Source organism: Scophthalmus maximus, chromosome 18, assembly GCF_022379125.1.
Source record: "Scophthalmus maximus strain ysfricsl-2021 chromosome 18, ASM2237912v1, whole genome shotgun sequence".
Lineage (NCBI taxonomy): Eukaryota > Metazoa > Chordata > Actinopteri > Pleuronectiformes > Scophthalmidae > Scophthalmus > Scophthalmus maximus.
The window spans coordinates 13,417,608-13,445,000 of record NC_061532.1 but is presented as its reverse complement, the minus strand read 5'-3'; the positions used below and the strand labels follow the sequence as shown (position 1 = coordinate 13,445,000).

Genomic DNA, 27,393 nt, shown 5'->3' with positions numbered 1-27,393 from the left:
GAGTCGAATCTTTGATTTTATCGACGACCTCAGTCTTCCTGTCGCCCGTTTAATCCCTCTTTTAACGCGCCGGGTCTACGTGTGTTGCGGCTCACGTGGTGATTGTCACATCCAGTAAAAAAGAGGTACTGTTTCCCCTGTCGATAGCCTGCGGGGAGTGGAATGGAGGCTGTCGGGGCAGGGGGCCATCAGATAAGCCAGATTTGCCGCCGCAGGTTTCTGTCATCAGCGGGTCGTGCTTGGCTGAACTGAGGAGTTTAGACGCTCCGTCTGTGTGTGTTTGCCAAGCTAAAGGTGCTCATTATGGAGTGTGTGTGTGTGTGTGTGTGTGAGAGAGGTTGAGGTGACAGGGGGAGGGGCAGGTGTACAGTGTTTAGATTCTTAGCAGGGGTTTAGGGGCTTCGTGGGTCAGCGGACGCTCAGACCATTAGAGAGAGGGGTCATGCTTCTTGGGATCTGGTCTGTATGGTGCGTGTGTGAGGGTATAGTCCAGGGGGTCTCTGTTTTTGTATCGGCGAGGAGAAGGGGGTGGTGTTGGCGGGACCCCACGCTGATGGGACCAGTCCTCGTCTCCAAAGGGGGGGGGGCGACAAATAGTCGACACATTGGCTTTAGTGTGCGAGACTGAGGGCCCATTGTTTCACGTGTGTCCTCCTTATGGGACACGGGGCCCGTCCTGAATTATAGATACTTTCTCAAATTGTGCGCAGTGCACCCAGGAAAAGAGCGCGTCCTGACCTTGGCAAAAGTGGAAAAGTTGAAGTGTTGGTTTTTGCGAAAGTTCCCTCAAATCTTTGCTTTTTGTTCTTGATCGTTTTAGCTCTTTGACAAACGAACCCCTTGTACAGGTGGTGATGAGGGGATTACAAGTAGCTGCCGCTCGTCTACCGACGAAAAGTTTGCGTGAAACTGAGCATAGTGTTCTGTGGAACACTTCCCGCTGTCTTTTATTGACACAGAGCTACAGTACATCGAGGCGGGGTGTTCTAGCAAGTCAGTATTGTGCTCCAGGGAAGGGACACGTGGAATAGCAGAATGTCACAGCAGCAAGATGTGACTCAACTTTAAACTCTTAGGTTAAGCTGAAACACTGGTTGTTCTGTTGGCACCAGCATAGACACATTTGCACGGCAACCGGTCCTACAAACAACTTCTTGGGTTTTGCGACGTCTGTGCATCTCTGACATCCATGAACAACTTGACTCTCTGGTGAAAAACAGTTGCGCCGCTCTGGCCCGTCGCTCCCTCCTCAGACATTTCTCCACGCTCATTTTTTTGTCCAGCCTCTCTCTGATGTGGGACACAATGAGCAGTGCAGTGTCTCGCAATGAACGAGGAGCTTTTTGTTTGAGCTGGCTCCCGGCCTATTGATCGGCCGTAAACCCCCCCAACACACACACACACACACACACACACCACCCCTCCCTCTTCCTTGTAAAGTGTGTGTACGTGTGTGATCTCTGGAGCTGTGCGCCAACAGCAGCAGTCCAGCTGCCTGCTGAGCGTGCAGCAGACGCGCGCACACACACACACACACACACACACACACACACACACACACACACACACACACACAAAAGGTGTTGCCCCCTGGCCCTCCAAGCCGCATACACGCCAAGCTGAAAGTTTGATTTTTGCGAGGTAGAAATTAAAACTTTGGGAAAGTTTAAAAAAAAAAAAAAAAGAAGGGAAAAAGAAAGAGAGGAAGGAGGAGAGGAAGGAGGAGAGGAAGGCACTTGATCTGGAACTCCGAGCTCCTTGCAATTTGCTGCCGGGGAGGAGGGGAGGAGGAGTCAGGGGGAGGGGAATACCCAGCAGGGAGGGAGCAGGAGAGAGCAGAGGCCATTCACTCTGACACACACACACACACACATGCAAAGACTCACACGAAAAAACTTTGAGACGCACACACGCACGCGGCCGGAGTGTTGCCACAGGACAGAGGGAGGGAGAGAAGCATTCACACAGAGGAGATCCTCGGCAAACTGAAGTGAGAGGAGGAAAAGAAGGAGCGCACATCAGCCAGAGGAGTGTGTTTGTGTGTGTGTGTGTGTGTGTGTCTGAGTGAGTGTGTGTGAGAGTGTGTGTGTGTTCAGGACAAACCCCAGCCTGAGAGAGCGTACGGTCCCGTTAGTGCGTTGGAGGAGCGGACGGGAGAGCGGATTCACAATGACCTAGAGAAAAAAATTTTGGGAAACCCGAGGGACATCTTCCAGGTTCACTGCTGGGAAATACTCCGGACATGTGAGATGCATGGGGGAGACATCCTTCCACCCAAACCTGCGCTTTTAAAACCTCATCCTCGCCCACTCCAGTCTCTGCTGAAGGAGAGCAGCTGCCAGCCACAATGCCGACCGGTAAGCAGGAGCTGCTTCGTGTGCTTTTTCCTCGTTGTTGTTCCGCCAAATACACTGGTGTTTCCCGGCACGTCTGAATCGGAAAAAGACTCTCCAGTTTGAAGCGCGTCTGTGCGGGCTGGTGGGGTTGGAGGTGTTTTGTGAGTTCAGCACGCCGCACCTGCCCACCACAGTGAAATCCCATGTGTCCATTTGGTCCAAATGACCCAGTGGGATTTGTTTGAACGGGTGGTTTCCTTTTCGACTGGTCAAGCAGTCGGCACAACAACTTGTAAATATGACGTCTACTCACTAGTCTTTGATGGTTTGGCCTTTTTTTTTTTTTGTCCCTGTGGCTCGTTGGGGTGGTAGAAACGCTGCAGGTGCAATTCCCTGACGATGCTGAGATCATTTCAGAGATGTTCACTTTGTCGGTGGTTGGAGATGCCAATTTAGGATGGAGGGAAGGGGGGGGGGGCATTGCAGAACAATGTAAAGACTTCAGGTGCGTTTCTGCGTTTGTGTTTATTGGACCAGGACAAATGAGTGAGGTGTGAAAGTCTTTCGGCTCTGCCCCACTTTTGTTTTGGGGACTCCTCATATCTCCTGGTGCCAGCACGTGTCCTTTTTCCTCGTGCTGGGTGTAGGTTTGACTGAGTGTTGGGATGCCATTCTGCAGCCTGTGACCCAAATTAGAGCCTTGGGGGCGGCGGTTGTGTGTGTGTGTGTGGGGGGGGGGGTTTCAAATGGGGACAGAGAGGAGCAGAGGAGCAGAAGAGAGAGGAGGAGGAGGAGGAGGGAGGGAATAATTACTGTTTAGAGCAAACTCTTTGGTTTAGAGGTGCCGGAGACAATGGACCCCTCCGTCCTCCTCCTTCCACCCTGATGGCTGGGCCAGTCCTTTCGGGAGGACATCTGCCCCCCCCCTCATCCTGAGCCAGAAGAACTGCATCTCCACAGATGCTGGAGGGCAGGCCATATTGGAGTAATCTTAACAAATCAATAGTTTTCCCATCTCAATTTCATGCTTCGGTTTTTTTCGCCCAAGTGTGTGTGTGTGTGTGTGTGTGTGTGTGTGTGTGTGTATAGAATCTGTAGGATGATTAACTGAGCGGCTGGATGCAAAGACTTGAGCTTTTTCTTCTGGGTTGAAATCCAATCAGGTCGGAGAACGAGGCTAGTGTGTCACCCTCGGAGGGGGAGCGAGGGTGTGTTGCCGAAAGGGTCGCATGGGTGTCCCAAGGGTGGGTGTGAAAATGTGTGTGTGTGTGTGTGTGTGTGTCTGAAAATAGGGGGGGGGGGGGTGTAGCTTTGAGGCTGGGCACGTTTTCTTTTTTCTTTCCCACAGAAGCACACTACGCAGCACATTCCTCACCGATGTCCACGGTGTCAATAACAAACAAGGGAATCTCTGCGTGAGACCTTTTTTCCCCCTCGCATCACATAAACACAACCCGGAGATAAGAGAGCGTTAATCTCCCCATGAAATGTGCGAAGGGTGTGTGTCTAACGTTTGAAAAGGAGTTTCTTACTTTATCGAGAGCAGGAGCCATTTGTTGCCAATTAGCCTGCCAGCTGTGGGTGTGTGTGCGTGTGTGTGTGTGCGTGTGTGTGTGTGCGTGTGTGTGTGTCTGTGCGTGTGGTTTCTTAGACCGTGTTTTCTGAGGTCAGGAAAGCCGCAAGAGATAATTAAGTCACACGTCATGTTCTGAACTTCTGTCTTCATCAGTAATGACGTGCGTTGACTTGTTCGAAACACCGTCTCGAGATTGTCGGAGCTTGTGCAGCTCCTTCTGCGGCCATACGTTAGAGGACGGGTGCAATCTTTTGGGCCTGTGTACCTCCTCTTGTCCTTCTCCGTCCGTCCTCTGAAACACGGGCAGTGTCTCTGTCAGCCTCGTAAGAGTTGCTCAGTGGAATCCCCGTCCCCCGCCCTCTGTTTTCAATTCCATCCTCCCCATCTCATCGTCCCTTTTTTTTCTCGCTCCGCTCCGCCGCAGTTGTTCGGCCGCTGTGAAATCCTGAGTGACGTTTTAAGGTCCTTAGCGTCAGTTGCGATCAAGCCCGTGTCTCTATCAGAAAAAGCGGAGACTGACCTTAGGTGGACACGGTGGAAGATGTGAGGCCGTGTAGCTGAACGGACAGCGAGGAACGAAGGGTCTCTGAAAACTGTCTTTTACAGATGAAGGTGTAGTTGAACAACTTTTCATGTACTACACATACTACCAATGTCTCTCAAGCAAGGATTAAAGTACAACAAAAGGCAGCATTCAAAATGAGTCAGAGCAAGTGGGAGATGGAAAAAAAAAAAAGGAGGAGCAAGGGAGTGGGTGGTGTTTGACCTCTGGCCTTTCTTCTCATCTTTCCTTCCTACTTTCATTCCTCCGGGGTTCTTCTCCTCCTCAGTTCTCACTCTCGCAACAGTCACACGCGTCCTCTTCTTCCACCGCCGCATTGTCTCGGTAAACCGCGGCGCTGGCGAAGTGAAGGCGAAAGCAACTGGGCTGCAGTGATTTCACTTCCATCTTGTGCTTGCATGAAGATCCACCCATCCGATTATTGTCATCGTCTGGATTCGGTCTCGGGTGTCACAAGACTGCAGAGTCAGCAATAGGCTGCGTGGCGTTGAACTCCGTTGTCATCTGGTGGGTCTGTTGCAGCGTAAACAAGAACACACATGGGCAAACAAGGCTGATTAAAGGACCCGAGAGCTGTGCAGTGTGTGTGGTCACGTCCCGTCGGGTGAACTCACTCCTCTCCGGGGGCCCAAGCCTCAAGTCCCTCACCACCTCATGTAGGTCATCTCATCAGACTCAGGCCGGTTGTTGTTCTACTTAACTGGCTCTTTTTTTTTTTCAGACATGAACTCCGAGTAATGTCCCGGACAAAATTGGGTCAGACGCGTTCACATCAACAGGAAGCAGTTCCAGAAATTTGCCGGTCTCGAACATTTGCGCTCTCACATTCAGCCCCTCCGGAAAACAAATTTCGGGGGAAAATGTCCGGCCTTCGGCTCAAGTGTGCTGGATTTCACATGACGTGCTATTTACCAATGCGCGCTCTTGGACATAAGCCACGTCTGCTGTTTCTTCCGTAGACAATGTTTTTGTTTTTGTAAATATCATCATACTTGCTTTACGAAGAATTGGGATAAAGATATTTTGAACATTGAATTTCATGGCACTGTTTCTTATTCGCACTGTTTAGGTGGACATCATCTGGCTCCGCTTTGTCTTTGTCTTAAAATTTGTCACTGGATCTTCCATTTCAGTCCAACATTATATTTCAAACATCTCTAAAGAGAGTTGGCTTTTTCTGCAAGAACCTTGAATCACGCAGACGTGAACTGGGATATGCGCAGAAAAGCTTGTTTGTTAAAGTAAGAATCCAGGCAATTTAAAAGATCTAAAACTCTTCATTATCATGGTTGCGATCTAAAAGTAACACTGGAGCTGAGCAACTGTTTGTGATATCTGCTCTTCTTCGACTGTCCAATCACGGCCCTGCTTTTCAGATGAGGTCTCAGTAATTTGAGTGTGGAATTGGGGAGTGTTATGTGAACACATGTGCTCCGAATGCAAATATGAGCCTCGGTGGTCCGCAGCCACACACACAAGCCGCCCTGTGTGTGTTTTTACATAGTAAAGTATATGCTTGGAGAGGCACGGCCTGAGCCCATAGGAATGTCCTGTGGCGCTCATATGGACACGGCGTACTCGCTGGAGTTATACGTTATGAGCTGCCAGACTTACCTAGAGTACAGTAGGGAGACGGAAGAAAAAGGCCGGCGCAACCTTTGCACAAATGTGGGGACTTCTGTCGCGTATTCTAGCTTCAAAGAGTTGAAACAAATGTGTACTACATCTGCATTTGCATGGCTTGAAGGGTTTGCACGCACGGTGTACATCAGCCTACGACTGTCTCAGCGGACTGTCGAAGCTTAACCTTAATGTGGCACGAATTGAACCGCGTGCATGTCCGCCGTAGCCTCATCCGCGGCATATCTGGCCCCTTTAGTTGGTCACTGTAATTACTCCGAGGACTCCATACTAGCACTGACATGTTCCCTCTCTGAGGTGGCCAAACCAAGTGTGCATTTTCCAAAGCTTCAGTTATTTTCAGGAGAACATCCCCTCTTTGATTTTCCCTAGAATATTCTTTCTTTTATTGCAGAGGGATACTCCCTGGAAGTTGCATGTAGGCTCCGTTGCTACAGCCCGCCTGTTCCACATTGTCAGTCGGTGTATTATCCTCTGTTTTTAAACCCAACGATTAGGGTTAAATAAACACGGGGCACCTTTCCGTATTCAACATCTGCCTCTGACATTATACTTTGGCACGTTGAGAACTCGTTTATGGTGCAAATGTTATACGTGGGCGGCTCGCACGCGGCCATTACGGAGCACTCGCGGAGCCGCTTGTGCAGTTTGAGCTACCTGCGAGGATCATCGGGGGCCGTGAAGAGACGAGGGTGCTCACAGCTGTTTGCTGACCACTGCGGGATAAAGGGCACTTCAGGTGACCATAAAGCAGCGCGGCGGGGGAATGGGGGAAGTTAAGTGTTGCGTGAGTCATTAAAACCCGGCTGCACTGGAAGTGAAGCGTTACCAACCTGTCGGACTGAGTGATTAGATCCAGGGAAGTTGTCGGGTCACAGTGAAGCATGTCATGGTACATGAACGTGTCGGGGCCTCGTGCGCCGCAACGTTTGACGCGTGAGGAATTTATGGTTTGTCGATTTGCTTCCCCTTGACAGAAAGCTTTTCATTTTTGGTGTCTCTTGTGTTGCTCAGTGTCCTGGGGTTGGATCACTGCAGTTTAGCGGGAATGAGGTTTTCAGCCCTGAAGATTCACCACGTGGTTGAAAAGTGCAGATACAATCCAGATGAGAGCTTCAAAGTATTTGACTATTTAGATGTTTGTACCTCAGAGGAATCCAGTTACTACCCAGACGTGTTTTGGATCAAGTTTTCATCAGTTTTTAAATAATCAAAATATACACGTATACATTCACAGGTATTTCTTTGATCTGAAAATTAAGCACACAAGTTGTGTTTACTTGAAATAATCATCTCATCCTCCTAACACCACATGCGACTCACAGGATTTTGCCAGTATTTTGTACTCCTCTTCTGTGTTTATTGGCTGCCCCCTCCTCAGTCTGGTTCCTCCTAGTTCTCTCGCTGTTTGCCTTCCAGACCGGGGCCTGATGTTCAACACATTGAACTTGGCTTGATAGTGAAGCAGCCGCAGCTCTTTGGGCCTTTCATTTTTTAAAGTTAAATGAAAGCCAGATATATTTCTAACAGGTTGTGCAGGCACTCGACTCGATGATTCACCCGCTCTGTCTAGTCTGGTAGGAAACGCAGCCCTCACACACTATCCAATCCTTACATGCATGGACGTACAACACAAACACACGCGCGCGCACACACACACACACACACACACACACACACAAAGGAGAAACAGTCCTAACCTGCATGCTTAGGAACTATAATTAGAGATCATTTACAAGGATCGGGTTGAACATGATCTGGACAGGAGGCAACTGAAGCTGGCCATCGTCACTCTCTCTCTCTCTCTCTCTCTCTCTCTCTCTCTCTCTCTCTGTTTGTGTGTTGAGGAGAGCGTGCAGGTTATTTGTGTGTGTGTGTGTGTGTACAAAAGTCAGTTCACCCAGGAAACGGCCACGCCGAGCCCCAAACATGAAGCTCGAAGGTGGGAAGGAGGGGCTGGGCAAACACAAGATGGAGCAACCTCTCTCTGTGATGTTTGGGTTTCGCTGCAAACGGAAACACATGGTTTCTCTGTATTTGCTCTCCATGTACGTTTGTGTGTGTGTGTGTGTGTGTGTGTGTGTGTGTGTGTGTGTGTGTGTGTGTGTGTGTGTGTGTGTGTGTGTGTGTGTGTGTGTGTGTGTGTGTGTGTGTGTGTGTGTGTGTGTGTGTGTGTGTGTGTGTGTGTGTGTAGGTTGCGCGTGCACGTATCTAGCTGCAATAGGACCATTAGGTAATTGTTGGGGTAGTGTTATCTCTGGTGATAAACCTAATGCATTTCAGTGTGGAACACCACATAGATTTACATACATCACCTGTTGAGATAAGGTCACCATACATCAAAGATTAGTCAAGGGGGCAAAGTTACCCATTAATGTAATATAATATAACCCTTTGTGCATTGTGCATGGCAACTTGAAAAGCAGTGGGCTGCTTATCAAAAAGCCAAGGCTGTTGGTTTACGTGTGTGTGTTGTTTTTCACCCCACTGGATCATTTCTCCTTCCTAACGTGTAATTGTTAAAAATGTGGGTCAGAGGCATTCGGACGGACACACACGCACACCGCAACACGCACAGTTAATCGGTTCGGAGCTTGTCTGAGGGAAATACAGTTTCATGCCACTTCAGTTTTTGGACGCTCCAGTTCCTTCCTGCTTTTCTTGGCACACCCGCGGAGCAAAATTAAAAACCCTGGCGAAAAAGCGATGATTCAACAGATCAAGACGCTCCCTCCATTGTTGCCTTGTCAGAGGTGGATTTCACAAACGCTTGATTTTCCAAACTAACCAGGAATTGACTTGATTTTTATATCCCTCTGGAAAACATGTTTGTAATGCTTCAGAGAAAAGGGAGAGACTTGAGGGCCTGTATCTGTCATGTGTGATTTTTGGACTGAAAGCTGCACTAGTAGTCAATATTTTTGCATCACCAATTGATCAAAGGACTTTTTCATTACGTGACAAGTGTCACACGTAATGGCTCAGGACCAGAATGGCTGGTTCCCCTTCCTCGCGGTGTTAAAGTTACATTAATAAGCTCCACGCTGACGTGGAATCGGTGTCTGTCAAAGCTATGACCCATCGACGAAAGCACTGCGTTCGTTATTTAGAGCATTATGAACCTGGCGCCTGTGGCAGCAACATTCCCAGAAAAAAAAAAAAAAAAAATGCTGTATCAAGTTTCTGCTGATGCAAACTGAAACGGAACATTTCCCGTCGCTGCAGCTTCACATGAAAGTCTCTGACTGGTGAAACATGAGTTTACTTTTATTATGATGTAGACACAGTTGTTTTTCAGTGTCTTCAAAACAACATTTTTTGCATTTTTGGACAGCGGGTCAGTGGTGAATTATCGCAGGGAGTAATGGAAGAAGGAGAAGGAGCAGCCACAGTGAGCTGCAGGCGACACGCTTGCACACCTCCAACTCCTCAGCAAGTGAACCAACTCCTTTCACACTGTGCATTTGCTGTTCGCAGACTTACGCCGTGTGCAAATAGGGGAATTATTGCCTTCTTCATTAAAATTCATTTCGCTGCCCCCGGAATGCTGTGAAATGCAGTATTAAACCACCAGAAACTGCTGGAACTTCAAGACTGACACTTTGAATGCTAATAAATTAGCCCAGGAAAAATATTTCAGACGTCCAAAAGGCCATTGCAAGTGCTCGAATCCTGTTTTGTGGCTTAAAAAAACCCTCATTACAAATACATTCTAACGTAAGAGAACGTAAAGGTTCAGTTTCTTAACTTGATATCGGAGTTTCCAAAAATCCAACCCAGTCGAACAAGCTCGCCCGCTGCTCAGGTGCTCTGAAAAAGAGGTGTCGCCGTTGCAAAAAAAGACAGGCCTTCCGAGGCGCCTGTTTGAAAGGTGAGAGAAGTGGGTACGTTCCCTGGGATTCTTTGGGCTTGTCCGCAGTTTCGCCTTTCATGTTTTCGAACGTGAGCCTGTGATCTGTGGCGCTTTGAAGTGAGACGGGTTTTAGGCCGAGCTGGTGCTGCTGGCAAGAGAGAGAGAGAGAGAGAGAGAGAGTGACGCTGTCCTATAGGCTGTGTTGCCACAACACCGGAGCTGCCGGGTGACCCGGTACAGCGGGCTTTGATTATAAAGACTGGTGTCAAACTCCCACCGGGATGGTATGAAGCCCCCTCATCTTGGCCTTCCCCTCGCCTGGCCGCTGTGTTTATTTGCTCCCCGTACTTCCCGTCAAAAGCTGGCCCTTTGAAGCGAGACCTCGGGGGGGGGGGGGGACGTCGAGGGGAAACTTGGAAAGCTCCTGCTCCGATACGCCGCATGTGTGGTTTCACTTCGGCTGGCCTGACTGTGGGGCCCTGGGAGTCGGTAATCATATCTGAGCGGATCTCTCCACAGACACCAGGTTGTGAGCCAGTTTGGCACCAGCTTGACGCCAAACAGACTCCTGCAGTTGCACACACACACACACACACACACACACACACACACACAAACACAAACGTGTGTGTCAGTCGTGGAAATAGGGCTTTCATTCATTGCCTCGGAGCGGAGTGTTCTCAGTACGACGCTGTTCAGCTTGTCATTAAACTCAGTCTCTTTCTCTATTTCGCTGGAAAAATGCTCACACACACACAAACAAAAAACCAACGGGCAGTGTTGGCATGTGTGGGTGTTGCTGTAAGCTGGTACACAGAGAGAGGAAGTTTAAACCAGGATGACCGTTTTTACGGTTTAATAAAAAACACCTAGAGACCACGTAGCAGTTCAGACTTTAGACTGCTCACCTGGACTTCGGCACAAAGGCGCGAGCTGGAGGCCGTTCTCCTTTCGCGTCCGTTTGATTGGCCATTATTGTTCATCGCTCGGTGGTGAGTCACGATTAACCTTTTTTTTGCTGAACTGTGTATTTGGGTGGACCGTGTCATTGTGTTGGTTTCAATGAAATGAATGAGCCAGCGTGTTGTCGTCCCCCCCCGCCTCCCAGTCTAGTTGTTGGTCCAAAACAGCCTTAGAAATCCAACAGGGAATTGAATTCAACAGGAGTCTTGTTCAAAGGTTACAGACATATTTGGACCCTTATTCTGATTAACGACAATCTCTTTGTCTTATTTTCTCTCTAGACGACTATAACTACCTGCCTGATGCATTGCCACCTCTCCTCGAAGTCCCGGACTCTGGCTCTGTCCTGAGCTCCGTTGACATCCCGGCCCGCTGCCTCCGCAACCCGGCCTTCCGCCACGCCTCCTCGCGCTACTGCTCCGCCCTCAGCATGGACTCCTCTCCCGACAGTGCCGAAAGGCCCATCAGCTACAGCTCCACCTCGTCGTCCGCCTCCTCCCGGGACAGTCACTGCTCCCTGGGCAGCCGCTCCACCCTCGTCCCTGGCCCCCACTGCAACCCGGTGACCTCGGACCGGGACTCGGGGGCAATTCGGTTGGAGCTGGTCCCGGCTCGGCAGCTGGGATGCGGGGAGGAGGAGGACGGCAATGATAAAGGGATGGACACGGGGCGAGGGCGAGGGCAAGGGAGACAGGGCAGTGGACAGACGCCGACGGAACATTCGGAGCCCGAGCTGAGTCCAGAGGGCGGTGAGCGGACGGGGCAGGGACCCAGGACATATGTGGACCGAGTGGTGCAGGAGATACTGGACACAGAGAGAACCTACGTCCAGGACCTGCGAAGCATTGTAGAGGTAAGGGACGAGAAAAAACTGAGCACTGCCTCTGCAAGGAATTAGAAGCATCTTACATATGGGACGGACGTCAAAGGTATAGCACATTTGGCAGAACGTCAAATATTGTGGTTAGCAGCGTGAGTCAGCTCCAAATGTGACTTCTCAGCGATCTGCGTTATCTTGAGGATTCACTATTAAACTATAAAATATCAAATTTCCGTTTTAATCAAAACCTTTTTTTTTTTGCCCCTGATGCTGTAAAACGAAGCAACCCCTCCTCTGGTTGCATAGGTAAAAGTCTGAAAAAAAAGTCTGAATGTTTTGTAGCAGAATTACGTCTTATCCCGTGGCAGCAATTGAAATAGGATCAAATAGTTTAAAATATTTCAAAGGTCCCATCTTTTTCAGGCAAAAACAGCGACTGAAGCGAAAAGGTTTTTCCTCACCGGCCCAGTTGAGCTCTGAGCAGCAGAGGGACGTCGTGCATGTGTTTCAGCCCAGCGCCTGCTTGACCTCGGGCCTTTTCGGGAGGAATACGGGGTTTTTAATTCACCAGATATCTTGTTATCCTTCAGATCTTTGCGGTACTCCTCACGCACGTGACACACACCGCTCTTTGCCTGCTGGGAAACCGTCAGTACAATGAGGTCACCTGCGTCTACAGGCGGGGTTTGGAACCCGAGTTACACGACACCGGTGCCTTTGTGCTGCAGGCACAGGCACACACACACACACACACACAAAACTTTTTTTCTTTTCTTTTTTTTGAACACACACACATACTGTATGCACACACACTCAGACAAATACACTCCTTTTGTGAGGTTGGCTTTGAACCGCGAGGACACACATTGCCTCTGGTCAGGACTTTAGTGGCTTTGTTAAAGATCGGGCGCAGTGGTTCGTACCGAAGGCTGTTCTCATTTCCCTTCTTCCTCTTCTTTGTTTTTTTATTCAGCTCTTTTTTGGTTCTGTGGAAAAAAAATTAATATATATATATATATATATATATATATATATATATATATATATATTGTCCATGCTAGAATGTGCTACACACATGTGACATGTGTTTTGCATTTGCAGCTAAATCTGAATTGTTTGTGGAGTGAAATGTGTGTATGAGCATGCACGTGTTTTTTCAATACCTTTCCCTCCCCATTCTAGCCTCTTGGTTCATGGGTCAGTGTGTGTGTGTGTGTTAGTGTGTGTTATTTGTTTGGGGTTGAAAGGGTTCATTAGGGGAATAACTGTTGTCAAAAGAAAGCAGGAAATTCATATTCCCAGGAGACAGGATAAGTAGAGAGGGGTGCGGTTTAGATGTTGTGGTTTTTGCCTGTCACCCCTGATCGATGTCTCCCCCTCTCCTGCTCCTCCTTTCCTTTCCTCCCTCCTTCAGGAGGTGAGGAAAGGGGGAGAGAGGGAGAGAGGAAGGTAGGATTTAGGTCTGAGATAACAATGTCCAAAGTAGGTTAGGAAAACACTGAACAGAGCTTAGGGGCTGAGCTTAATAACCCTCTACTGCAGATCACCTATTCCCATTAGTGGATCAGACCACCCAGCCCTGGACCGCCACACTTAGATGGCAGGATAGCTAATTCCTCAACAGCACTTTGGGAAAAAGCCACATGCATTTTGCTTTTCTTCACCCTTTTAATGGCGGTTCCAGTGAGTGCACCGAGGATGGATGGCACCGCTCGTGTCCGTGTGAATAGAGCTTTTAACATGTCAGTTTACATATAGGGAAGAGATAACTAGAGTCGCCGGACAGCGCACGCAAAGCGTCCGCCCATCTGTTATCAGCACTGTCCCGTGCTGAGCTGGTCCCGCAAACCTTCGGATCAGTAATCCCTTTGCCCGTGCTGCTTCCTGCGAGAGGGGAGGGTGGGGTAGCCTCAAACACAAATATTTACCCAGACTCCCCTGGGCTCACCTGCGTCTCATCAGTCAGCGGTGTGGCGTGGTGGTCTACACACACACACACACACACACACACACACACACACACACACACACACACACACTCGTACTCTGCGAGCATGTGTCAACTGTATGTGTAGATCTAGATCAGTTATAGTACAAGTGACAGTATCAAGCGTTGTCAGTTGTTCCAAGAATTAATGAATTTCTACGGTGGCCCCCTGTAAGCACAGCAACCTGTAATAAAACAAGATAAAGATAAGACAAAGATATTAAAAAATATGACTTACAGAACAAGAAGTTTCCAGGAAACAATGGAAATGTCATGTGTGTCGCGCAAAAGCTGTGTTGTGGAATTGGTGAAGCTGTTTTCCTCGTTTTGCTTTTGTTCTATCTATTTGCATGAGTTTCTTTCTTCTTCTTCTATTAGCTCTGCACTTTGTATTTCTTTGCATGAATGTTGTTGGTCATTTCTGTGTGTCCTCGGTCCTCCTTGGCTTGATCAGTGTGAGGACTGGAGCTCATCTGTCATCCACAAACAGCCCCAAAGACAAAGCTCCAAAAAATGTACCCCCCTCTGCCCAGGCCCTTTGACGTTGACCGGTAGTTGGCAAATACAATGGGAAGATCATTTGGCCTCCAAAAATGTTCAAATTATTGACATTTAAACGTCTGCACTGGCACTGACTTCCCACTGTGAGTCAGCGCTGTGTTTGGTGCGCAGGAAAGGGGAGTGTGTACACACGGGAGAGGTTAATAGTTAATATGAGAAAGTATCAAGTCTGTACATGTTATGTCTGACGCTTTGCAGGGAGGGTACCTTGAGTTGCCCGTGTGTGTGTGTGTGTGTGTGTGTGTGTGTGTGTGTGTGTGTGTGTGTGTGTGTGTGTGTGTGTGTGTGTGTGTGTGTGTGTGTGTGTGTGTGTGTGTGTGTGTGTGTGTTTGTGTGTGTTTGTGTGCGTGGGTGCACCTGAGCACTGCCCATTGTTGAGATCCGCCCGGCTTCGGCTGAGTGTGATGAGTGAACGGGTCAGGCCGGGTCAGATCTGTGACCCGTGGCTAATAAAGCGTCACCTTACACATCACCTACGACAGTCAACAAAATCTAAACATGACCCGCTGATGTGTGACCCCCACCCCCCTCACCAAAAAAAAACCACACACACACAGCCTGCCCGCCAGCAGGATTTCCCGTCTTGTTCTGCTTAACTTAAATCCTCCGAAACCCAAAATGTTGGCCTCAAGCACTTTCATAACTTTAAACCCAGAAAACATTCGAGGTGGTTTTTACCCACTTCACTTTTAAATTTAAATGCTGGTGTTTTAGCTGAGAACATTTTAGTCTCTCTCTCTCTCTTCATACCGCTCGCTTTGCCCGTCCAAACAGTTTAATGGGCTGCTGCTCAGGCTCGGCTATTATGATAATAATAGTATCTAATAACACGGAAGATAAAACACAGCAGCAGGCTGTAAATTAGGCAAACAGACCAAAAGGGGGTGAACAGGGAAGTGATGTGTTCTGAAATGTGGTACTTCTCTCCGTGGTCAGTACTTCCTCCTACTGAACACCTATCTCCATACCTGCTCACGGTTTTATGGTTTGAACACATCTACGTTAATGTTTGGGATCATTTGTGTGTGTGTGTGTGTGTGTGTGTGTGTGTGTGTGTGGTATTTTTCAGGTGTAGCTAGTGTGTTTTGTCATCTTTTAGCTGCCAGCAGTAACACAGGAAATCAGAGCCCATAACCGGATTGTCAATGAAGGACGGACGAGCCAGATAAGCTGTCACAGTAAGGAGCGGCGAGACGGACGCAGACAACTCTTGAACATTTTCTGATTTGGGTTCAGATAATTTATCGACCCGAGGCCGTGATTACATGGTGCAAAACAGCACAAGGACAAATGAATGGGCCCCCGGGAGGAAAGAAATGCAGCAACAATACGCAGCCTGCGGCGGTAGATGTAATAGCAATGTAGTTTGACTACTTAACCGCTCTCACAGAGAGAGTTCATATATAGTGCTGCCGAATAAAAAACAAACATAAGCATCCAGCAAAAAAAAAAAAAAAGGAAGGAAAACATGCGTTTAAATCATTCAGCACCTCTGCTACTCCCTACTGGCCTGTCCTCTCCTCCCCACCTCTCACTCTCTGTCTGCGGGGCAGACTGAGGGCCGAGTCGAAACCGCGCTCCTCGCTGGCGGCGGTGATGGGAGGCGGCGATAAGGCACCGGGTGTTAAATCTGACCCGGGCAGATTTATACCAGTTTTTCAACAAGGAGCCGTGTCAGCATCAGTCTCAGACTCAAACCTGAGAGAGCAGCGTTATCAACCCAATCAGGGTGTTCACACAAAACAGTGACCCAGGAGTGCAGCGCACTGCGTCAACATAAATTAACGTTGCTCTCTAACACTTGAAATCAAATAACTAAAATGATAACATTACTGTATATTATATCTATATCTATTTATATATATACATATATATCTTATATTGATTGTTTGTATTTTTATAATTTTCTTCTTTGATTTTTTTGATCCATCTGTCCCATCTCATGCAGAATTTATAGGACTGACAATGATGTGTCACAAATTGTGGTTATATAATAAACCTTTTTTGTGCGCAGGAAAAATGACAATGATGAGGGGGGACAGATATTATATTCGCATGATTAAACTTCATGACTCTGGCTTATTGTGTAATATGATCTATCAAATTTGTTCACATAATTATTTGAGACTGGAACACATCCAAGAACAATGTCGCAGGTTCTGTTTCTGTCTGGAGTGGAAAATCACTTGGTTTCGTGGTCTGGCTGTCTGTCACATTGAACATTTGTGGAGTGCACAACTACTGTACATGTGTGTCTCAGCCTGTTAATAGCTCGTTCTGTGTTTTCCGAAACCCTGGTTAACGTTTGATCATCTGAGAGCTGCAGGATGGAAATGTGAACAAATAAAATAAAATAGAGAACAGCTTTCTGCCTTCAGTCACAAACGGATCAATCAGCGCTGGTCCGGGTGGTGCAAAGTAAAGCCACGGGATTACTGAGGTTGAAAAAAAAAAGACCTGTGAGAAGTCTGCAGGAGTCGGCGCCGTGTGCCAACCGTGCAGCTCTAACACGACTGCTTCCTCTCTCCTCCTCCTCCTCCTCTGTGCAGGACTACCTGGAGTGCATCAGTAACCAGTCTCGACTGGCCCTGAGCTCCGAGGATAAAGGTTCTCTATTCGGCAACATCCAGGACATCTACCACTTAAACAGGTACGACACGGACACAGAACAGTTCACTTGTGACCCTCACGCCCCAGTTGTGAGGACTTGACCTGTGAGACCCGATTCACCTGAGACTTAAGCCAAAGACGTCTGTTCGAAAGTAGAATCCTGAAATCCTACAATCCCTAAGCAACAAAGGAGATGAAGACATTGTTAGAGAAACTGTTACAACAGGCGAGGCTGTCGTCTGCTGTCAGACCAGTGACGGTCTTAGGAAGGAATATCGACCCCTGTGATATTCTTGGTTGTGTCTTTAATAAAGTCTAAGTAGTGGTCTTAATTTTTTTCTGTTCAAAAACACGTGTGAGGATCCTTTTCTCAGTTTCGCGCCTTTATTCTGTTGTTCGTCATCGCACATTAATATTCATCACTGCAAGTGAAACAGTTATCTCAATAACTTGTGGTCCACGTACTTTTCTCCGCCGCACCCGTCACTTAAACAAATGTGCAAATCATTAACCAAATCGTTTTACAGTGGCAGTAAAATCCAGCATTTTCTGATAGATTAAAGGTCAAATACCTCTCAAGTTTTTCCTTTTAAGATATGTTCTATTTCAAACTTGACTTAGACTCAGACGACTGACCGGAGACTGACTACATATAAATACGCTGACAGACGCTCGGGCTCAACAAACAATGTCCTGCTAGTAGTGAAACTGGGCTGAGGCACCTGTTGATTTCTTGGAAGGGCGTGTGTGTGTGTGTGTGTGTGTGTGTGTGTGTGTGTGTGTGTGTGTGTGTGTGTGTGTGTGTGTGTGTGTGTGTGTGTGTGTGTGTGTGTGTGTGTGTGTGTGTGTGTGTGTGTGTGTGTGTGTGTGTGTGTGTGTGTGTGTGTGTGTAATCAGTCCCCGTCTGCATATTTGTCCCCTCCGGCACCGCTCTGAAGTGTGTGTGTGTGTGTGTTGTATCCAGACGAGATGGCTAGTTGAGCATCAGCCCTGGTGGTCTGGAGACACAAGCAGGCACACTCTTTCTTCCACCTATTCATTTCTCAGCTGCTGCGTGGCAGAAAAAAACGGCCGGTGAAAAGGAAGCATAAAAAGCAGTTAGGAGGCGGCCGCGATGACCTCATGCTTCAGCCACGAAACAATAACTTCAACAGTGTGTGCTCACACACACACACACACACACACACATACCCAGCTACACACAGGAGCACCCTGTTTTGAATTCATGGAAGTAGACCTACGACCTAATTTGTGTACCCAGGGTGACTCTTCCTCCCTGAAATTCACTCGCGATTGTTTCGAACAATGAATGGTGGGAAGAAGAGGAACAGAATTTATTTACTGTATATTAAAGACGTAGAAATTCATGGGTTCACATGATCAAATGTTTATTTCTCCGACGTACTGTGTTTTAATCCAGGGACCTTCTTCATGACCTCGAGAAGTGTAACGCTGACCCCGTGGCCATCGCAGAGTGCTTCGTATCCAAGGTAACAATGTCCACCTCCTCCAGCCCTCCATCTCTCTCTCTCTCTCTCTCTAGTGATGGAAAATACATTTACTTCAATTGCATTTTAAGGTACTTCACTATTCTACTTCAATACTTTCAGAAGGAAATATTGTACTTTAAATACATAAATACGAATACTTTAGCAGAACAGGTATTGAAGTAGGATTTTGAATGCAGGACCATTATTTGTTATTGAGAATTTTTAAAGGTTCTGAGAAACTTCTACGACTGTCTGTCTCTCTGTCCACATGAAAAGTCCTTCCCCTCGCTTGTTGAAACCTGTCCAAACAGCTGGTTCTCACACACACACACATACACACACATACACACACGCACACACACACATACAAAACGCACGCACACACGCGCGCCCGCACCAACAGATGTACAGGGAACAGAAAATAAGAAACTGGAGTTAAGTTCCTGAAAATCAAACGCAGACTTTGAGTGTTGAGTTTACTGGGGCAAGTAGCGTTATGTCGGTGGCTGGAATGTCAGTGATAAAGGACACGGAGGAAGGACAGCTCCAGAGGAATTTTTAAAGCACCCTTCCAAATATGCAATCACCTTTTTTTCTTTTCTTTTTTTTCTTTTTTTTACGGGGGGGATAATAACAATAATATTACGAAGAAGAATAATAAGAATAATAAATTTCATTCATAGAGAACTTTTAATTGCTAAAAGCAATCTCAAAGTGCTTATAGTAGTAATAGTAGTGCTTCATCAAGAGAAACTGGACTCAGCGACTCTGCTGAAAATAAAGTATCACTGGTGCCTCTGTCTGTGTGTTCTGAATTTTATTCCACCCCTTCGCCTCATCCGTCCATGCCCCATACACCGATTGCATGATTATGTCCCATGATAATACACTGCATTCCTGCACTTCCCCTTAAACAATTTAAACATCCCCTTTTCCGACCCTGCTGCAATTACGCCCGATACCACAGAGCAACCGTCTGACCATGTATCAAAATTTTTTAAAAAGTCGCAGGCGGCGTCACAGACTCCCTAAATACAGCGGCTGTTGTTGTGACAGCAGTTTTATCGCCGCCCGCAGCAGCGCTCTGCAGAAATTAACTTGGAGCCGTAAACAACCCACGATGCTGACATCTTGTAACTGACTTATTAGTAGTACCGTTAGCCAAAGAATATATATATATATATATATATATATACACTCATTATTTTTTAATCTGTTGAATCTAATGAGATGAGTCACAATTTTTTGCACTTTTTTAAAGTTTTAACTAGCTTCTGACTTGCTGCTACAGGTGTGTGTGTGTGTGTGTGTGTGTGTGTGTGTGTGTGTGTGTGTGTGTGTGTGTGTGTGTGTGTGTGTGTGTGTGTGTGTGTGTGTGTGTGTGTGTGTGTGTGTGTGTGTGTGTGTGTGTGTGTGTGTGTGTGTGTGTGTGTGTGTCATCATGATTTCACATGATTTCTTAAGCTTACTTCTGGTAAAAAGGTTGTTCTCTGTGCCAGTGAAGGTTAGTCATTGTTGTTAAGTATCAGAAAAAACACAAACCTCTCTTTCACTATCTGCTGCACACACACACACACACACACACACACACACACACACACACACACACACACACACACACACACACACACACACACACACACACACACACACACACACACACACACACACACACACACACACACAGAGAGAGAGAGAGCGAGCTAATACTTTTCAGAGCAACCAAAGAGTCACCACCCAGGGCAGTGTTTGAAGGGCACACAGTTATGGTTGTAAATCTCTGCCCCCCCTCTCAGATAATTGGCTCTATCTATCCACATGTTCCTCTCCGTTTGACTGGGTCCTCTCAGGTGCTATGTGTTGAGTAAGCCTTTACCAGGTTTTATGGGTTGCTACATGCTGACTGAAGCAGAGGGAGCACAATTAAAACAAGATCTTCTTTTTTTGCCCCTAGTAACCTGTCGGGTTCACTGCCTACCTGATGACGCACCGTGACCAGTCCCGTCGCGACAAATCAGTGCAGCAGCAAAACCTGCGGCTTTATTACTTTGTCATTAAAATGATGCGTGTGTGTGTGTGTGTGTATGTTTCACTGTGTAGTGATTAGTGGCCAAAGCTCCAAAAAGTAGAAATCACTCCATATAATTTGTATCTTGAAGCATATTTTTGATTTCCATCACGTATTGTAGCCAGGAGGACACAGTTCAAAACTCTCACATCCTGGCATTTGGACACGATGATTATATGATATAACATCGCTTGTATATATTTCTAAGAGGGAAGTATATTACAGCTGAGACGGTTATTTCGGGGTCTGCTGGTTTCCTGGTTAGGTTCAAAGAGAGTGTGCGCAGACGTGCGCGCGCAGGCCAGTGTGTGCACGCATGCACGCTCTGCACAAATCCGTCCTCCGATGAGGCACTCGCGGATTTTGCGGTGCAGTGCAGAGGGATATTAAGAACGTGTATTAAGAGTGTGCGTTAGTGTGTGTGTCATCAGAAATCGATGGTGGCACATCTGGTTGTGTTTATGCCTGGTCTGTGGCGGCAGACTTCTGGAGACGAGGAGGGGAGAGTTCTGCTCTTCAATTTAGGACGGTTCTCACGGAGCACCTCAGGCAAACAAGTTCTGAGAGTTCTTCTTTGTGCGTGCATGTGCGTTGTCTGCTGGGAAACGCCGTTCGTGTGCGTGTGTATAGGTTGAAGAAATATTTTGCTGCATCGTGTATATTAATCTAGAGTAAAGTAACAGTCACACACATCCAGTGTATGCATACTGTAAGTTTACTACAAATGTATGTGTGTGTGTGTGTGTGTGTCTGTGTCTGTCTGTCTGTCTGTCTCTGTGTGTGTGTGTGTCTGTCTGTCTGTCTGTCTGTCTGTCTGTCTGTCTGTCTGTGTGTGTGTGTGTGTGTGTGTGTGTGTGTGTGTGTGTGTGTGTGTGTGTGTGTGTGTGTGTGTGTGTGTGTGTGTGTGTGTGTGTGTGTGTGTGTGTGTGTGTGTGTGTGTGTGTGTGTGTGTGTGTGTGTGTGTGTGTGTGTGTGTGTGTGTGTGTGTGTGTGTGTGTGTGTGTGTGTCTACATTACGAACCAGGACAGACATCTGTCATTTGTCCTGTGTGTTTATGATGGTGCTTCCTGATAGCAGTCTGCATCCTGTGACACCCCCCAGTGTTTATGGACACAAATAGAGATTTGATTGGACTTTCACGTTACACAACAGCAAGGGGTTCATCTCGACGGCCTCCGAGAGAGCGGGAGGCGAGAGTTAGAAGACTTTGCATGAAAGATCGATGTAGAGAAGAAATCAAGAAAAAAGGGAGGATGACTTATGGAGATGGAGAGAAAAGAGGATTTCTGTGTGCAAAGAGAAAGAACTCCATTCCAGTGTCTGTGTCTGATATCTTTGATGTTCAGGGAGGCGTGCAAGGTGGGAAAAACCTCAATTAAAGGGGCGGGACTGAAGAATGAGGGGGACATTAAATCCGAGGGGGCACTCGGGGGCTGTTGCGATGAACGGAGACTCAAAGGCCAAGATGCGGACTAATCACAAGCTGCGATGTTGACTCTCAATTACAAGCAGTGAACGAGGAGAGAGCGTGTCCTTGTCTGTGGGCAGCGTGCAGAGCAGTAAACATGAAATAGCCAGCCAGTCATCAAGACTGCACCGAAACCACAGTAGAAACAATATAATGGACAACCAGAAAGAAATGCTAGTAAATATTGACCAGGAGAGGACCACACCAGGGGTTTGGTGCCATTTTTTTTAAAGGAGACTTTGAACTCAGTCGGAATAGTCAAACGCATTTTATACCAACGGCTGGTAAAATGTCAGGCCAGCAATGTGAGTTCATGCATTTGTATTCATCTATAAGTTATTCATCTAGAAGGGGTCCCTTAACATTCCCTCAAGCACCATCATCGGCCAAATGTTTTGGTCAGTACTGTTTGTACGTCCAAATATCCGCAACGCTGAGAATATTGCGAGTAGCCTCAGCGGCACTTTAGTTTTCAATGCGTCGCAGCACGCTGACCCCCAGGAGGGTGAACTCGGTAAACGGCACGGAAGCATGTTGGCATGCTGATGTCAGCATTTAGCTCAAAGCACCTTTGTGCCAAAATGTGGCCTATTCACTATTGTGGCTATAAGCTCTGAGGGCCCTGTGTTGCCCCGGACACGACTTTTTTTTTTTTTTTTTTACTTCTGCCGTTTTTTGGACCCTTAATGCACTTGCTCCCTGCTCTTCAGACCATGTGCTTGGTTTGTTAAAATAAAGCTCTCAAGCATACGGTGGACATCCTTCCTTCCCTAGACTCCCGCACGTCGACAAACGTCACATGACATTCTACATTTTGTGCTTTTTTTCCATCTCTGGTTTCGTCTTCAGTTATTCACCTCTCGTGATACTCAAACACCTGAACTAATTTGCCCCTCTTTTCTACGTGCAGAGTGAAGAATTCCACATATATACCCAGTACTGCACCAACTATCCGAGGTAAGAAAGCTGCACGTGTGTGTGTGTGTGTGTGTGTGTGTGTGTGTGTGTGTGTGTGTGTGTGTGTGTGTGTGTGTGTGTGTGTGTGTGTGTGTGTGTGTGTGTGTGTGTGTGTGTGTGTGTGTGTGTGTGTGTGTGTGTGTGTGTGTGTGTGTGTGTGTGTGTGTGTGTGACGGTGTTTGTTCACTCTCCTTGTTCAAAAACCCATCTTCTCGTCGTCATTGTTCCGTCCCGATCTCGCCTCGGCACACCGTCTTCCCAGCGTCTCACATGGCTCCATTGTGCGCGTGGATCAATGCCTTACCTTTCTTCCCCTTCGCTGACAGACTGACGCGCTCCATAGAAGCCAGCTCGGCAGGAGTCAAAGTGTCTGCTGGCTGTTGTGCCTCAGGCTCTCTCTCCACCTCCCTGCCTCCTTCATGCTCCAACGTTTTTTTTCTTCTTCCATCCCTTTATCTGCGGCCTATTGACAGAGTTACGGCTCACACACACTGACAGATGGGTGTTATGGATGTCACCTTATCATACCTAAAGCTGTAAATGTTTTATTCTGCTTTTTTGTGCCAGTGTGGTCCTATGGGACACCTGCGTGGATGGCTTGGGAGGAATAATAATGTTTTTTTTGTGTGTGTCAGTCATTGTGTCATGTCATTGTGTGTGATTAAATGGGCTGAAACGTGAGGCTATTCTTCATGCCAAGATACACTGCACCTACCAAACAAACACACCCTCTCCTCTGGCTACCATTTTTCTTCAACGGTGCATCAGATAAGAATAGTGATGAAGAACAGCACGTGGGGAAGAAACGGTTTACAAGCTAACGGGGACTGATGATGAATGCTGATTTCGTGTGTGTGTGTGTGTGTGTGTGTGCGCGCGCATGCGTGTGTAAAGAGACTATTGTCAGCTGTTTGACATAGACCTTCTCCCACACCACAGCTGGTGACCCCAACCAAGGTCACACACGACAGACAGACACACACACACACACACACACACACACACACACACACACACACACAATCTTCGGAGACACTTTACACACCAACACTCGCAGAGCCTGCAGATGTATCACGTTCACGCTGAGCTCTAAGGTCAGGTTTCCTCCACAACAATGCGAGGCCTGTGTGGAGCTGCACTGGAATTTAGACATGCAGACATGCACATGCATGCGCGCGCACACAAAGACACAGAAGAAGAGAAAGTTTTGGGGCAACTCGCGACAGTCTTTCCCCCCCGTCTTTTTCCACTCTGCGTGTGCACACACATGCATGAGCGCAGACACACACACATACACACACACACACACACACACACACACACACACACACACACACACACACACACACACACGCATACAGCCTCCGTTTGTCAGTGAAAAGGCTCTTTCTTCCCCCAGTAGGTCAAAACTGGCTCTAGTGAAGCGCTGCAGTTTTAGTACCAGATACTAACCGATGCTGTCGAAGAAAATGATAAAGTATGAAGCATCAGTCATGCAATTAGAGAGATTGACATCTGAGGCTACAACAGAACTTGGTGATTAATGACTCAACATTGTTATTTATGTATGTATCAGTTAAGTTAAAAAAAATAATACTTGTGTTGTCCAAATTAGAAATTCCAATTTAACTGCAGTAGAAAACTGTAGAATTAAGAGTAGTTCGTAGGGGTTTTGTCTTCTATAGCTGCGTGTACCCAATATACTGGCGGCTGCGTGTGTATGATCTCTATTATGCTAACTCCTACAGTTTAATATTGTATATTTATGATTAATAGTGATTTTTGTCCAACCATCGTGAAAATGTACTTTTTCCTATTATTGTCTGTCGGGACACACATTGACAGTCTCATTTGTCGTTGCTGTCGAATGACAAGCACGCTACACATCCCTGACGTGTCGTTCGCTGTGTTCTGCCTCCACAGGTCGGTGGCCGTGCTAACCGAGTGCATGAGGAACAAGGCGTTGGCCAAGTTTTTCCGCGAGCGCCAGGAATCTCTGCGGCACTCCTTGCCCTTGGGCTCCTATCTGCTCAAGCCAGTGCAGAGGATCCTCAAGTACCACCTACTGCTGCACGTACGTCTGTCTGCCGTCTCTCTCGCTCTCTTTCTCCAAACAACACACACTTAACAAACAAACGGTTACTCTTTACCCGCAGAAATGCGAGCGCAGGCCCCCACTTGTAGGTGCACAGACAGGACACTAATGTTTTTTATGAACACCGATGCAAATGGGTTTGTAACTCTCCAACTCGTCTCCACCGGAGCGGCCAAATGTTTAGACATATGGTGCTCAGTATGTATGTCCCTGTGTACGTGCGCTTGCATTAGTGAACATGCACGCTTGTTTTTATGTGCAGAAAAGAAACACGCGGGTGGATGCAAGTCTGCACCAATTTGCTTGTGTCGTTATGAACATGCTCGTGTGACGTGCGTGAGCGTATGGGCATATGTGCTAACTCCCAGTGGTGTGTGTGTGTGTGTGTGTGTGTGTGTGTGTGTGTTGTCTGTGCAGGAGATTGCCAACCACATGGAGAAGGACACGGAGACCTATGAGGTTGTGCAGGAAGCAATAGACACCATGCAGAGAGTGGCCTGGCACATCAACGACATGAAGAGGAAACACGAGCACGCTGTTCGGTTGCAGGTACGACGAGCGCGCACACGCAAAATAAAAAAAAACGCTCGCCAGCATCCTGATCCGTTTGATCATGTGATGATGTATCCAGCACGCTTGCCGTGTCTCCCATTATCCCTATGGCTTAAACAGACGCGGCAGTTTTGAAGCCCTTTCCCAGGAGCCGATTCTTTTATTGTTGTGCGGAACAGTTCTGTGAACTCTCGGTCTGAATCGGCCAAGGCTCTGATCCTCCCCACGTCTTACGCAAGTCACTGCGTTTTCCACTGGGCTAATGATGGCCTTGCATAAGGGGGGGGGGGGGACACATAAAAGGGAAGCTTGTTTCTTTTATCAGCTGGGAGCCGGAATGGTCAGATGAATGCAGGAATGTGTGTGAAAGCATTTACTACACCCGGTCTGATGGAAATTATAGATGTTGGTTCTCAGTTTTTCCTTATTTTTATGTTGTCTACTTATCATTGGACCTTTCCTTTTTTTTTCTTTATCCTTAACCTTTTTTTTTTTAACTCTCTTTAGTCTGTTTCTCCCTCCAACCAGTAGCACAACACCCCCCAAAAAAATATTATAAGAGCTTTTTGTGATTTATTTATAATTATATATATATATAAAAAAAACACGTAAACACGGTTGTTACGTCCTTCACTCTTTTACACACATTTTCTGAATCTTTTTCCATATGTAATTTCAGATTTTTGCTACACTAGTTCTACTTCAGCTCAGTTTTTCCAAATATTTATTTTTCTGCCACAAAATGTTTTTAAAATCTCCAAATGTTTCGCTGCTATTGTGCAAAAGCTTTTCCTGTTTATGTTTAATGAAAATTATTTTCATTTTCTGTGCTCGCACCAGGAAATCCAGAGCCAGCTGACCAACTGGAAAGGCCCTGATCTGATTGGCTACGGAGAGTTGGTTCTTGAGGGAACGTTTCGTCTGCAGCGAGCCAAGAACGAGAGAACTCTCTTCCTGTTTGACAAGCTTCTGCTGATCACCAAGAAACGAGAAGAAACCTACACGTACAAGGCCCACATCCTGGTCAGTCGCGTTTCTCGAAGCACCACCCGTCCCAGAGCGATGCTAAACACACAAACTCGGTTACAATATTTCGAACACCATGTCCTACTTGTCTGTTGCAGTGCTGTAACCTGATGCTGGTGGAAGTTATTCCGAAAGAACCGCTGAGCTTCAGCGTGTTCCACTACAAGAATCCCAAACTGCAGCACACAGTGCAGGTATGGCAACACCGCATAGGAAAGCACACATCATCGCAAAAGTCAAACTCTTTGTGAATCTCGTTGCGTGTTTAAGAAACTGTAGCCACCAGCAGCATTGTGCGAGAGTGCAGTCAGGAAAGTGTGGCGATAATTTACAGGTGTTTCATTATTCTGTCGGGAGTCCAGGCTCACCTCGCTGAGTCGCCCAGACATGTCGAGTGTTTAGATGCCAATGGTGGCCATTGTTGTTACCCAACCACTGTGGGCAAGCACTGAAAAAGAAAAGGAATAATGTGCGTGATGTAAGAAAGCCTAAGATCCAAAATTTCGAGGGCTTATCCCGACCCTCTCACCTGCCTTTGAACGTGCATGTCTGATATTATCTTCCCTGTGATGTTCGACGCTCTGCCCCCAGGCCAAATCACAACAAGACAAGCGCATGTGGATCTTACACCTCAAGAGACTCATCCTTGAAAACCACCCTGCCAAAATCCCTGCGAAGGTAAGAGCTCCTCGTCTCCTGATAAGCTCCCCCTCAGTTCACTGATGGCGTAAACAGACTCTGAGTGGGATGTGTGGAAAACGTCACTCCCTACTCGCCTACTTCTCTTCTCCACTTTCTCCATCTTTTCTAACCCCTGCTTTTTTCCT

General features: G+C 47.2%; 1 protein-coding gene across 6 annotated transcripts in view; it reads left to right on the top strand.

Moving 5' to 3' along the window:
* LOC118290135 (pleckstrin homology domain-containing family G member 1) overlaps positions 1-27,393 on the top strand; it is a 58,614-nt gene that overhangs the window by 24,423 nt on the left and 6,798 nt on the right. For 2 of the 6 annotated variants that reach the window (XM_035617544.2, XM_035617549.2), the window contains exons 2-10: positions 11,213-11,784; positions 16,849-16,949; positions 18,330-18,399; positions 22,847-22,893; positions 24,817-24,967; positions 25,406-25,537; positions 26,381-26,563; positions 26,665-26,760; positions 27,158-27,244. In XM_035617544.2, coding sequence (XP_035473437.2) covers positions 11,213-11,784; positions 16,849-16,949; positions 18,330-18,399; positions 22,847-22,893; positions 24,817-24,967; positions 25,406-25,537; positions 26,381-26,563; positions 26,665-26,760; positions 27,158-27,244 — 1,439 coding nt within the window. Of the gene's footprint in view, positions 1-1,838; positions 2,358-10,124; positions 10,253-10,342; positions 10,495-11,212; positions 11,785-16,848; positions 16,950-18,329; positions 18,400-22,846; positions 22,894-24,292; positions 24,430-24,816; positions 24,968-25,405; positions 25,538-26,380; positions 26,564-26,664; positions 26,761-27,157; positions 27,245-27,393 lie in introns of those variants that run through there. The other 4 variants (XM_035617546.2, XM_035617548.2, XM_035617545.2 and 1 more) reach the window with 4 other exon arrangements.